The 15083-nt window shown below is 39.2% G+C and overlaps 1 protein-coding gene across 1 annotated transcript; it reads right to left on the reverse strand.

Annotated features, from left to right (window-relative positions):
* Positions 1-6409: 6409 nt before the first annotated feature.
* slc17a6a (solute carrier family 17 member 6a) lies at positions 6410-14902 on the reverse strand. Its single transcript, XM_062421201.1, has 12 exons — positions 14817-14902; positions 13134-13389; positions 12512-12630; positions 11147-11261; positions 9664-9751; positions 9349-9435; positions 8889-9031; positions 8661-8810; positions 7669-7801; positions 7462-7572; positions 7249-7376; positions 6410-6739 (listed from the first exon to the last, which is right to left on the reverse strand). Exons 1-12 carry the CDS (start codon positions 14900-14902, stop codon positions 6410-6412), a joined length of 1746 nt encoding a protein of 581 aa, XP_062277185.1.
* Positions 14903-15083: the final 181 nt, after the last annotated feature.

The raw sequence follows: 15083 nt of genomic DNA on the forward strand, positions 1-15083 counted from the left end.
TCATTGATCTTCCAGCGAACGACAACTGCACATTTAATCTGAATTCAAACTTTGTTGATATTTCTGTGTGAAAACTGCAATGCATGTTGGAATTAAACAGTATTGATTTCTCACGCGATTAGACTTCATGTCGGAGCTGGGTCAATAGTTGAACGTGCTTGCATGTAACACTGCTGATCTCAGATGTGTAGGTGGAGGACACACTGAGGAGAAAAAACTGGGTGTGCATTGCAAATGTAATATTTCACATTACACACCTTACAGGCTTTTTCTCGGCTCTGCCTCCGATCTCTCCTTTTTCTTGTTGCCTTTCAGGAAGGTGTGACGTGATGCAGAGAGATTTAATAGGTTTGTCACACTTTCATACGCCCACATGACACCTTTAGCAGCAGGTCTTACACTGCATGTTAAAGCCAGGACTTTCTGGGAGGACAGACAATGATCCTTGCTTGTAGGGATGTAAACTCCAGTGATAACGTTAACATTGCTGTTCCTCTCTCCTCTTACCAATTACCACGCTACAGGGTCCAATACCTTCGCCTGGACTCTTGAGACCTCAGCCATTGATTTACTAATGAGAAACATGGAGATGATAGGAGATGCATATCACTCTAAGAAATGATTCATGGAGTTAGTAGGTACAGCTCAAAATCAACAGCTTTTTCTGTATAAAAAAATAAGTTTGTTATGTTTATACATTATAATGAGTTGATAACTTAATTTAATAAGTTTGTCTAACTGAAAATAAATAAAAAAGTTGTAACTCAATAATGCATGGATTTTCAACGGATATTTCTGCCTCAACTCAACATGTAGGTGTATTCAGTTTGCACAACTTAAAAATCCATGTCCATGTTACTTAATTAGCTGAGTACAAGGCTGAGCGCGAACAGACCATGCAGCATTGCCAGATGGAAGTGGAGGACACGAGTGAGCACAGCACACATCTGCTAACTTTGCGGTTTGGTGAGTAAAAATTGACTCATATTAGTCACAGCAGCTAATCAGTAGTCAGTATAAGAAATAGTTTTACACAACACTAGGTGATTTTTCTTGGTCAGCAGTGCTACTGTGTAAGCTAGCAGTAACTCCTAGTAATTTGGTCTAACCGTATTGCTAAGTTTTGTTTTTTAGGTTGGTTTAGTCAGCCATTGCAGCACCAAAATCCACATTGACGACGAGAATATTGAGTTGCTGTTGTTAACAGCGCATGTGTATTTCTCCCTGCCCATTTCGTTGCAGTAATTTGTGTGAATTTTCTTTTGTTTTCCATCTTGAAAAAAGTTAAGTCAAATTTATTGTTATTAAGTTGCAAGTTGTAGGCATCATAGCTTAGGTCTAACCGTATTGGCTGCTAAGTTTTGTTTTTTAGGTTGCAAATGTTGATTGGCACTGGTTAACTTTGTTTTTTTCAAATTAATTTAAAACTTGTAGTGTTTGAGCAGCAATAGCATCATGGCTAGGCTGTAGGTTACTGCACTCATTCGGTTTGTTTTAGTCAGCCATTGCAGCACCAAAATCCATTGACGACAAGAATATTGATGTCTTAGTTGTTGTTAACAGCGCATGTGTATTTCTCCCTGCCCATTTCGTTGCAGTAGTTTGTGTGAATTTTCTTTTGTTTTCCATCTTGAAAAAACAGTTCAATCAAATGTATTGTTATTAAGTTGCAAGTTGTAGGCATCATAGCTTTCTGATTTACCTTAATTTAAGTTATTTGAACAGAACTGCTAGTTTTCAAAAATGAAGTGGTCCTGTAAAATGTGCAAATTTGAATCACCAAGAAAGACAGATCTGCTAAAGCATTATAGACTTAGACATGGTCATGGTGGAGAATCTCTCCCTTGTCTTTACTGGGAGTGCTATTGCTCATTTAAAACATGGGGCAGCCTGCAAACCCACCTGTCAAGAAGTCACTACACCCGTTTGAACCATTACACATTTAGCCTACCTGCTGCTTAAATTGGAAAGCATATTCAATGTGCCACAATGGTGTATTGATGAGTTAGCTGAAGAACTGCACTTTATTTCTTCAACAGCTTCAGGTCCTATTTTAAAAGAAATTTTACAGACATGCTTAAAGAAACATAATTGTGAGGTTGATGATGTGGTCATCTCAGAAATGGTGACAGACCTATGTGAGTGCAACCCAATTACATCAGCCCTAAGGAGGAATGGTCCTCTTTCCACCTCCTACAAAAGAAGAGAGTATTTCAAGGAGCATTTTTCTGTGGTAGAACCCATTGAGTATATACTCAGTGCCAGGGAGCAGAGAAGTTTCCAGTACGTGCCTATGTTGAAGTCCTTGCATGAGGTTTTGAAAAAAAAAGAAATCCTGGATTGGCTCACACACACCGGTGAAACAGATAGCAGTTCTGAAAGTCAATACAATTCATTTCAGGATGGCACACATTTTAAAAACAATGCATTGCTGTCAGAAAATAATCCAGCTATTTCTCTTATTCTTTATGTGGATGATTTTGAAGTGTGCAATCCACTTGGCACATCAAGAAAAAAAACACAAGATAACTGCTGTGTATTGGGTTTTAGCAAATGTTCCACCACTGCTTAGATCATCACTGACATCAATATACCTTGCAGTTCTCTGCAAGGCTGATGATATCAAAAAGTTTGGCTATAGCGCTGTTTTGGAACCTTTGTTAAAAGATCTTGCCAGCCTTGAAGAAGAGGGACTTCACATTCCTTCATTAGGCATTCAGGTTAAAGGTACTGTCTGTTGTGTTGTTGCAGATAACCTTGGTGCCCACTCCCTTGGAGGATTTGTGGAGAGCTTCTCTGCAACACACGTCTGTAGGTTCTGTAAGGGAGAAAGATCCCAGTTTCAGGTAAGTGAAGTCAGAGCTGGTGCATTTCATCCTAGGACAGTACAAGAGCACAGGGATCATGTTCAGACAGCACAGACAAGTGGGTCTCATTGTTATGGAGTAAAGAGACAGTGCCCACTGACTGAAAAGCTAAAATATTTTGATGTTTTATCTGGCTACCCACCTGATTTACTCCATGACCTCTTCGAAGGTATTGTACCTTTTAGAAATGGCACTGTGCCTAAATGTCTGATCAAAAGAAAATATTTCACACTTGACGAACTTAATAAATTGATCAAGGAGTTCCCATACAGATGGGCAGACAAGTCTGATGCACCACAATCAGTTCCATCGACCTTTGCTAAAAGAAAGTCTGTTGGTGGGAATGCCCATGAAAATTGGGCTTTGCTTCGCCTCCTTCCCCTGATAATTGGAGAAAGAATACCAGAGAGTGAACCCTCATGGCAGGTCCTTCTGAACCTTAAGGAAATAGTTGAACTTGTCCTCTCTCCTGCTCATACAGAGTCAACTATTTGTTACCTTGAAAGCAAGATCTCTGAGCATAGACATAGATTCATGGAGACGTTCCCACAGGAAAGACTCATTCCGAAGCATCATTTTATAGAACACTACCCACAGCAGATAAAGGCTTTTGGTCCACTTGTGTCGCTGTGGACCATGCGTTTCGAGGCCAAACACAGCTTTTTTAAGCGTGTGGTCAGGCATACCCACAGCTTCCGGAACATTCTGTTGTCTCTTGCAGTAAAGCATCAGTTAATGGTTGCACACCATCTACATGGTGGTGCAGTTGTTCCACCGTCTCTCCAGGCAAAAAAACTGTCAATGGTTGATTTGACTGTGCTGAGAGAAGACATAAAAAAAGCACTGCAGATGAAATTTCCCAGCGTGTCATTCGTCCAGATGGCAACCACAGTGGCACCAGTTACTCCACTGGAATGATATTGGCACACGGATCAACAGGTTGTCTTCCAGATTTTGTGGAGTTGATTCAGATTGCTGTTGTAAATGGGAAGGTTGGGTTCATTGTTAAATGTTTAAATGCATGGTTTATTGAACACCTTAGAAGCTTTGAACTCGAAAACACAGGAAGTGTTAAGGTGATTGAGCCAAATGAGCTGTCTGACATCTTCCCAATGGCAGCATACACTGTGGCTGGGAAGCGTATGGTAACCCAGAAGCGCTATATATACTATAGTGGCCATTAGCACCATATCATTTGTTTGACTTGACCTTCAAGGAAATTTTGGAAAATGCAAAATGAGAAATGGTATTCTGTAGTCCTGGAATTTTTATTACATTATGTTTCAATGGGAATCCTTAGGAGGATGAAAAAAGGCCCCTGTTATTTGCCATAGAAATAGAGGATTTAAACATTTAGTCAGACTAAAAGAAGCTCATATTTGCAGGTGTCCGGTTTTGACAAAAAGAAGAAATACAATTTATATACACTAGTGTGTAATATTAAAGTTAATTAGAGACACAATAACCAGTGTAATTCCTTACTCCACGCAAGTTAATATTGCAAAGTTGATGAAAAGTCTATACCATGTCACTGGTAATTATCAATCAATGTCAATGTTCTCCTCTGATACATAATGTTTAGTAGAAAAGAAAAATGTGAATGTATTCTGTAAATCAAATCAAAATGGTGTCTTTTCTCTTACAGTTACTCCCATGTCTCATCCAGCCAAACTAAGGGTCATTCTTCAGGACCACGATATTCGGAAACTTGACTTACCTCATGGCCTCCCTGGAACTGTGGTTGAACTTGAATCTGTTGTTAGAGAAACATTTGGGGTTCAAGGGAACTTTACTTTGCATTACAAAGATGCAGACTTTGGAGAAGAATATTTTAGTCTTAACTCAACAAGTGACATAAAAGACAAAGACACAATAAAGGTGGTTGACATTGAACCTCCCACATTCACTCTCAACTTAACTGAAGTGAACAGTTTGGAGAAGGTGGTTAACTGGTTAAATAGTGTGCCTCCAGTCTCTGTGGACCAGTAACCTCCTATGAACAGCTGAAGAAAACATGTGTATAAGTGAAAAGGTGACTAAGAACGACAAAAACATGACTTTTTGGTTGTTTTGCTTTTTTATAAAATGATATGAGCATTTTTTTAATAACACTTTTTGACATCAACATACCTCTTCTTTAAACACAATAATTTGAAGCCATAAAATCACATTTATCTGTTTACATAAACTTCAGGCACAAAGCCATAAATAGCATCTTTTGGTCATCTTAAACATTCTTAAATATTCATATATTTTACACATCCTTGCAGATTTTCATACAGCGAATGAAGAAAGTGTTCAAACAGCAAATAAAGTCAGGTGGAAGAGCCATCTATTAATTCATGTGCTCCACTCAAATGTGACAATATCAAAGTGTCAAGAAAGTACTTTTGGTGACAATGAGAACAACCGAGAAACACCAAGAGATCACAAAGAAACCTGGTTGTTCGTGTACAGTACTGCATGCCTTGTTGTCAAAATGCAACATGTCCTGCATCATGAGCACTAAATCTGGATTCTCCGGACACTAGTAATTTGTTAAAACACACACCTTAATGTTGATCATCACATGACTCCAAAACAATTACAGTTAGATACAGCAGGCCAAGTGTTACATTACAAAACAGAATGTGATGGGTGGCAGCTGGTACACAGAGTTTATTGCAGTGCACACCAAACATCAATAAACAATGTCTTCTGAGCGATCGCCTTCAAAACTTTTTTGTGTCACATCACGACCAGAACCTGATTATTAAAAGTTCATTTTTATCATTTAAAATGGCAGAAGACACTTATCTAAGAACAAAGCAGTAGGCTGAATGGGGACTATCAGTGACTGTGAGGCGTCTGCATCTGAACATTGATCTGAGCAAATTCATGCAACAAACACACACTAAAATTCTACGGTTTCAACTTCACTCACGCTATTTTTGTCTTATAGTGTATTATAGGCCTCGCTCAAGAAGAACAAGACCTTTTTTGCAAGCAGACATCTCCCTGAAAAGGTACTGTCCATGAAAAATATGGCCTTTTATATTAATGTTAACACAGATCAACGACCCAAATCCACAATAGTCTCACAGAAACAGTATACAGATATATACAGTACATAAAACACATTTGAGAAACAGAATATAATCTTGTTTTTAGAATACTTATAGTTTCAGTGCAATCAGAGTGTGTGTTTCCGAGAAAGACCCCATATGTATGATGGTCAACTGCAGTGTCATCTGGCTCATGTTGTTCAAGTAAATTCATGAGGTTCGGGTGCCTAAGAGGTACAACATAGGCCTGCAGTTTTCTTTCTGTATAGTGAAGCCCTACTGTAGGTAGATGTGATGAGAAACGTGATAATCTAATGAAGATTGTTCTGCATTGCAATTAACTATTTCTTTACACTGGCTGTTTGAAACTAGTAGTAACCGTTTTACTAGAATACACAGAATGGATTTAACTATCTAATATAGTAATGCTTATTTGTGCAATCCATGATGGAAAGTCTGTTTTTGTAATCCGACTCACCATAACTGAATGTGTCTGGCCTAAGAGTAGCCGCGTTCAGCGTAAATCTTCCCTGCCGGTTCCTGGACGTACTCCTCTGTCTTATCCCAGTCCTGCACCCAACCTCCGTTGAGCTGTGCTGTTGCCCCGTAGCTTTTAGCCGGGCCCCCCATTGCGCCGTAACTCTGTGTGATGTCACCTGTCTCTTCAGCCAGCTCATCCTCATCAATAAAGCCACACTTCTCCTCGCTGGTTTCTTCAGGGTCGGCCCATGGCTGTTTCTCCCCAGATGCAAAGGCTCCGTAAAACACCACACCCCCGTAATGCACAAGGGAAGCAATGAGGAAGACATACTGCCACTCTTCACGGGTCTGGGGACGAGAAACAGTTATGGTCAGGCTGAGTCACTCCTTAAAGGACTCCTTAAAAACCACATTTTTCTCAATTAGCCTCTGACTATGAAAAATGAGGTACAACATGACCCCAAAACTTTCAGTTTGAACAGTTTTGGTTGTTTGACATTAAATATTTCTATTCTTGATGTTGATGTATTGTTTGAACTGGGCATTAAAGGTAATGTCAGTCAGTGCAGCAATCAGCAATTATTATGCATCAAAAATGACGACAGTTTCGACCACTGTCAATCAAATATGATCAAACCACACCCAAACAGTTCTGACGCAGCAGATTTATTTTTGAAGCTTGAAACAAATAATACCTAAAAATGTTTTTCTCAAACTTTAACTTTTGCAAATGTAGTAATGAATATTCAATGTTGCAGAGAAATGTTTGAGATTTGACAGAGTTTGCAAAAGTTCCGCTGTGCTTTATCCTAAATTAACATTCACATCACTGTACTCTATGAATAGCAATGACTCACCTTGTTCTTTGTCATGGCGCCCACTATAAGAGGGCAGACCATCCCTGACAGGGTACCCACACCGTTGGATATGCCCATGAGGATGCTGGCATAGCGAGGAGCGATGTCCAGATGGTTAACATTGAAACCTACAACACACAAAGAGTGAATATTGTGAGTTTTGCACTCTTTTGACTAGAAAATGGTTCAAGTTTGTATCATTTTGAGACTCACCTGATATTGCAAAACCGCTAAAACCCACTGCCAGGACTAGGAAAGAGATGGCCACACCCTTACTGTGAGAATAACCAACCACCAATAAGAGAGTGGCCTCCATACCAAACCCTGAAAACAACAAGGCCAACGTTAATTGGTGCAATGACGAGGAATACGTCTACATTATTATATTAATAGATAAACAGCTGATTGTTAAAGCCTCACCTCCACAGTTCATGATCTTGCGAACCATAGTGGTGGACATGATGTTGTGGGTACGCAGGTAGTCGGCTAACTGGCCTCCTAACGGCACAATGATGGTCATGACCAAGTGAGGGACCGCAGACACTAGACCAACCTGAGAAACCATCAAACACTCGTCAGAAGCCGATGTGACAGCGATGAAAAGACAGGCACAACAAAGAGGATTCTTTCGGTCCCAGAACAAATCTTTGCCTGCGTTTCAACCTCTGACTCCGACATCACATCTGAGCAATATATCACCTGCAGTAATCACAGGATCTCATCTTGAGGCTAAATTACAGCTGCCAGACCTGCTTGATTCATTCTGCACTCTCTCACAGGAGGGCAACGATTTTTGAGATTGGAAGATTGACTGTTGCTCAGATGAGGTATTCTAGGATTAGAAAAATGTCCAAATCACAGCCTCTACAAATTATTATTTTTGGTAAAAAAGTTTTCAAATCTGTTTTCTTAAAACAGAGGAAAGTTAAAGCTCATTGAGGAAAATCATTCCATCAACATTTCTTGTGACAGAGCACTGAAGAAAATGTCATCTTCAACATAAGAAATTGCTTTCTTCTGACTGAATGTTTTAAGTCAAACCATTTAACAAGCAAATTATTTATTTGATTTTAATCAATAAGTCACTCAACTAAATGCTCTGACCTTTCTTTCCTCTGAATAATTAATACCAGTCCATATACCAAACAACCCTTTGTCAACTCTAAAATGTTTTTTTATTAGAATAAATAGACAATGTTAGATTATTGTAATTATGATATAAACTGAATGAACAGCAGCATTGTTGTATCTTTTTTTGCTGTAGGATAAGACAGAAAATGTTTGAAGGTATTTTATACAAATGAACATGCACTGAACATGAGCAATTCATATCTGATAAAATCATGGCTTGCAATCTTCAAGAATCACATGATGTTTGGGCTGATAGCAGGTGTTATAAGAGATTTATTTACCTTGCTTATTTCAAAACCAAACACCTCTTCAAAGTACGCGGGCTGGCTGATGAGGAGCAGATAGAAGGTCCAGCTCCTGCAGAAGTTGGCAACAATGATTGCATAGACGGGCATGGAGGTGAAGAATTTCCTCCAGGGGGTCTTGTATTTCTGTTAAAGCACATGACAAACAGGAAGTCAACTTGTCGTGGTGTTACGAATCAAAGGGCGTACTGAGTGAGAACTCACTTCCATGGCACCCATCAGTTGGGCACTTTCACCGATGCTCTCCTCGATGTAACGGCGCTCCTCGTCGGTGATGGTCGGGTGCTCTGCTGGGCTCTCATAAGACACCAAGATCCAGAACATGTACCACACCAATCCAAAGGTTCCTGTGCAGATCATAAAGAGGGCGACATCAAGAATCCAATTTTTTTTTTACATAACAGAGATCACTGGCACTCAGGGTGTGCAGCCAGATATTGCTTTAATTTAGTTCAAAGTCTAATTTACACCCCAAAGTTTCTATGTCTGAATTGGGGGGGAAATGTGCACAAAATGATGCACCTGCAATAGAATATGTGAAGTTTACATAATGGTGAAGCAGCCATAGAAATCATGGATACTTGGGTTTGAATATTTCACTCATCATGTAGCTTCATTGCAGTGTGGAGTTAAAATAAAGTGATTTCATGACAGAGACACTCACCGTACACATAGAAGACAGAGGACCATCCTGTGTACTGGACCAAGATCCCGGCCAGAGGCATGGCTATCACTGCACCAGCATAGGATCCTGCACAGGAGACAATGTTAAGACCAAGCAGAATTTGATCCTGGCTATTCATTCAGAGAGAGCCATGTTGTCCCACAGCTGTGTTCAGAGAGAGATTTACACACATTTAAGTGGCTATATTTTGTAATTTAAAACCTTTTCAGTGTACAAAGTAATGTGATGTTAAAAATCATATTTTTTGTTGTATTTTTTCACAGAAACCGGACTATTTATTCATAGATTAAATACCACAGAAGGAGATGGTTGCCAGACGACTTCTCTCCAGCGGTGGAGCCCATTTACTCCAGATCCCGTGGCAGGCTGGGTAAGTCACTCCCTGCACGGTGACAAATGACATCACAGTCACACAATGAACACAGGCCGCAAATGGCTAAACAATCTCCTCCTCATCCTCTTTTAGAGTTATTCTATGGCCAAAGCTGCTAATAGGTTTTATAGTGAAGCAATAGATGAGCTATTGCTTCACTATAAAACCTATTAGCAGCTCAAATGGATGATAATGGATTTCTGCTAGCATCTGTTTGTTTTTTCGTCATAAAGCAGCCATTCAACAGGCCCTTAATATCATCACTGTACAGTCTCATACAGATTTCGACCAATTTATTATACCCTTCTTTCACAGTGTGACATACTATCAGGTTGTGAGATTGTTGTTATCATCACACAGTCTATGGGAACCTTTGAACAGTCAGTGGATGGCCTGGATTCATTTTTCACCAGCTTGAACATATTTTCTCTCAGTTTTGTGTTGCTCTAAATTTCCTGTTGCTGCAAAAAACAACAACAACTGTCTGACTTTCTAAATTCATCACTGAAATTCACATCTGTTTCTCCACTTTCCAGTCAATAGAATTCACATCATGCAAAGACACGCCGCTTGATTGACGCAGTCTTTTCTCATTTGCCAAAGACGCGCAAAACAAATAGTAGTTAATAACAAACAAACTGATGTGCATTGTAGCTGACCTCTCTAATAGAGACTAATGGGTTAGGTGTGAGTCAGTGCAAATTCAAGCTGACTCCCCACTTCATGGAAGAAAAACTGAATTGCTCCCATTAAATCTTCATTACACACTAAGTGGCATACAATCAACTATTGATAGACACAAATTGCTGGGGCTTTCAGTGGGAGACACCCTGAAATGCTAATGTTTAATTTGCAGTAATAAGTCGATGGGCGCTGAACGCACGCTGCTCTCTCTCTCAATGCTCATGAGCTGCTATTGAAACCACAGTATGCAGCCAAACAAAATAACAAAAGAGAGCGACCTTCAGCCTGATAATAGCATCTCCCTCTGAAATCTTGTCCTTTCTATCGAGCTGTGGGAGCCGCCTCCATCAAGTGGTTTTTATCTCTTTTGTTCGACATGTTTCTGTGTGAACATGGAGCAGTTTTGTCCAGGTAACCAATACAACTATACGCTGCTATTCAGGGGTTTAAATGTTGTTTGCTGTTTGTGGACTAATCCAACTGATTGTATACAGTATAATGGATGGATCTTCTCCATAATGGGCTTCATTTTCCAACACAGGTTCAAATAGAAAGCAAAGCAGAACAGGATGAACATAGGATTTCTGTAAAACGCGGTTAAATACAAAATGTCAGGACAATTTCATTAGGGGTCGAGTTCAGCTCTCGGCTTGATAATGAGGCATCATTTTTTGGTCTTTTCAAAGGTCAAAATCTGACGTGCAAACTGTGCATCAGTACCTCCACCAACCCTTGTAATATCCTCACAAAGATGACACATCCATAGTGAGTCCGGGCAGCAGAGGGAATGAACATGTTCAGGGTAGATGTCAGCACGATGGCAAGCCCAAAAACTCTGCATAGACAGTGAGTTTGGATTATTTGTCAGAATATAAAGAAAACAAGGTCAGCCTCTTATTCAACGAGACAGTTTCAATTACTCCAAATAAATGTATAGATAGATATTATACAATGCTAATTCTATGGTGGAATAATACTGTTAAGGAAGATCCTAATTGGATGCCACACACACAACAACAGGCATTTATTCAGTTTCCTGGGGAGTGAGGACAGGAGGTGTTTGCAGCAGAAGGCGTCAGTGGGCTCAGCTGACTTGGCATGATGAAGCCAATAAGATTTGCATCTTATTTAGTCTCCATTTCCCTCATAAAAAAACTAACAATCCAAGGATTTACAGTACATCTGAGGAAACCTTCTGCTTCATATTGTCTTTTATGTCCTCCTATAGTAACACTTTAATATTTACGTGATTCTATAAAGACGTTTTTGCTGTTTTGTTGTAATAATTTGTGTCTACAAATTATGAATATTAGTTTCAAATACAAAATGTGCAATAACATGTGCACATATCATCCATAACTGTAAAATATATATTGGAGCAGGCCATATACTGTGCATTACCACCCACTGTTTGCATGTAAACTAATTTATCACTTAAAAAAAAAAAAAAATCATTCAATATGTATTTCAGCACTCAACATTTTCACTACATATATCCTGTATATCGACATGTATGTTGTTTTTGCTAGATTATATTTTTCACCTATTTGCTTGAAAATAATGTTTATATATTTATGTTTAATGATCTTTGTTCAGCTTTATTAATTAAAGCTGCAATAAAGCCAATAAAGCGAATTATGTATTCCTCTGCAGATTATCATAGATTTACAGTTCTTTCTTGCAAAGGTTGCACACACATGACTAATACAGTAGCTGACTAATCAGTTAAAATAATGTGGTATGTGTCTATTGAAACCTTTCTACAATCATTGCTAACAACCGCATTTCACACCGGGCGTTTGGCTGGTGTGGTTGCCATGCCTCTGAACATAAAGGATTAGGCATGGTGGTCCCATGGGAGCTCATTAACATGAGGAGGCACGCCCGGCGGGCATCAGCCAAATCCCCAGTTTATCTGCTGTGAGGTCAGACTTCTTTCTTCAAACCATAACAGACTAGCACCGAAATATCAATAATATTTTAAGGTAGGGAAGTAATATATAGTATAAGAGCTATTCCTTTATACATATACCCTATCCACAATATTTTTACAGTTTATTATAAGAAATCATCTTGTGCATTTACCTGTTTGCAGCCAGTCTTGAGGAAATATACCCTCCTGGAATCTGAGTAACTATGTAGCCCCAGAAGAAGGAGCCATGAATCATCCCCACAGTCTCTGGGTCCCAGTTGAATTTCGCTTTCTTTTAGATCCAAAAAAACGAACAAAAAAACCGAAAACACATTTTAATTACTTTTCTATTTTTCTCCAGAAAAATCTATAAGAAAAAAAAACAGACAGGTGTAACACAGTGATAAGTGAGTCTTTTTTCGGGTGTGAAATACTGTCAGTGAAAAATATTTTTAGCTTGATATCACGTTTAATTTAATCTGACGCTCTGATGCTTCACACTTGACGTCAGAGCGCCTTTATAATGATCAATTAAATAGTAATAAAAGGATACATTTTCCAGAGAAATAAACACTTAAAAAAACAATGCAACCTGCATTATTTTGTTACCTTTAACTATAATATACAACCCCAACCCATAAAATGCAACTTTAAAAAAAGGCTTCGTAGAGACTTAATTGAGGTTTTCCAGGTGGGTTTAACCACTAAAACCCATCAGTCAGTCCATTGGCTCTGGGCCCTCATTACCTATCAAACATGGGGTGTGCAGGGGGCGGAGTTTTACTGTACATGCACCTCTGTGATGATGATCTTGCCGTTCTGGTGGATTGTGCTGTTATTGACCATGCTGACGATGGCCACACCCAAGTTACACCGGATGCCGAAGGAGATGCAGAAGCCGAGCCCGCTCAGCATGGCGATAATGTATCTGCGCGGGAGCCCGAAGCATGTGCAGTCACACAGAGGCGTCTTCCTCTCCTGGCCCTCCCTGGGTCTCCCATCCTCCGTCAGCTCGATCACCTCACCTGTTTGCTGCTTTCTTTCCAACTTCCTGCACGACAAGCCGTCAAAATACTCGTTTTTTGTTTTGTATTTTTACATTTTTACTGCTTATATCCACAGCTGGATGATTGAAATCAAACATCTAAGGAAGGAGAACCTAGAGCTTCAAGAAGAAAATGCGCTATTTCGTTAATTTTATGCACAAAAAAGTGCAGAATAACCCCCCTGCATATCTGTATTTATTCACATGCCTTCACAGCGACAGAGGAAAATATCTTCACATTGTGGCCTTCATTTTTTCCCTTTTTTTTCCTCATTTGAATTTGGCGCAGGCCCCTTAAAGCCTGCACCGTTTCCCCCTTTTTAGTAAAGTCAGACTCTGATTTTTATTGTCATTACTCGCTGAAATTCTCCATATTTCTATACAAGAAAGGCTCACTGACTAACGAAGAGAAAATGACCTTCATACCGCATTGCAGCAATATCATCATCAGACTTAATTTTACCTTCTTATTTATTTTTTTAATTAGCTCATGAATGTAGTGTTGGCATGTTGCTTTTCTCTTTCGGAATTTGTCATAAAAATAAATTGAAGGTTAATTTAAGCAACAACAAAAAAAGAAGAAAAACCCCTAAACATTGCAATGTGAAGGCCTCCCTCATCCTGTGAAATAACAGGCCTGCTGGAGCTTAATTGAAACCAACAGTTTTTTATTTTCCTTTCACAGCCTTGAGTCACGTTTCTGCGTTGCAGCCCGTAATCAACTTCATTCATTTAAATCCATTTAAACTCCGAGAAATAAACGAATACATTATGTGTAGGAGCTCACACGATCAGCTAAAAGTGCATATTTGTTCACATTTCAACAAAAATTTTTAGAAGATTTGTACAAATTTCGTTTTTCTGGCTTAATATTCGCGATAATATGAAATAATAATTCAGCTTTAGACATATGCTCCTCTACATCCAGCTCCTTTATTCCACTCTGACTCTGATCATCTGTTTGCTTTTCAATCAGTTATCAGTTTTCCTTTTATTTCATCTATGTCCTTCTGACACTGTGAAGAAGAATATAGGAAGTCAATTGATGTGAAGTGCATCGATCTTGAATGAATACAGATGGATACATAAGGTAATAGATATTCTCCGACCTTGTGTCACGACTCGTTCTGTTTCATTAATTATTAAAAAACACCCACAGCTGCTGGTGGAGGGGGATCATCCTCCAGGGAAATATGTGATCCTTAAATATTCGGGCCACACGACTGTGCTTTCGGCATCCTGCCCGTAATTCATCTTAAAAAAGGAGAAATTTCCCTTCTGGATTCATTTGTGATTAAGGAATAAACACATTAAAAGCCAATGTGTGTTTATGTGTGATCCTCACATCTGGATATTTCCTATTTTGAATTTCTCACAATAGAAGAAATTCTGTGATTATAAAACAAGAATAAATGATCATTACTTCGCCTTACCTGTACAGATTGCCGAGGGCCTTTCCTGCGATTTGTTTTATCCCCTCTTTAGAGGTAGGGAGAGCTTTCTCCTTGCCTGGCTCCATATCCAAATGATATAAAACAAATTGTTAAATCTATAATACTATAACAGATGGAAGTGCAGCATTAATGAGCATATTGTTTAGATATTAATCCAAATAATGCGCCTCTTTCTTTCAAGCAGAAAAACGCCTCGATGTCCTGAAAAGACGAGCTGGAGAAAGAGGGGGCTTGGGGGGGGGGGGG

The sequence above is a fragment of the Scomber scombrus genome, chromosome 6 (genome assembly GCF_963691925.1).
Source record: "Scomber scombrus chromosome 6, fScoSco1.1, whole genome shotgun sequence".
Classification (NCBI taxonomy): domain Eukaryota; kingdom Metazoa; phylum Chordata; class Actinopteri; order Scombriformes; family Scombridae; genus Scomber; species Scomber scombrus.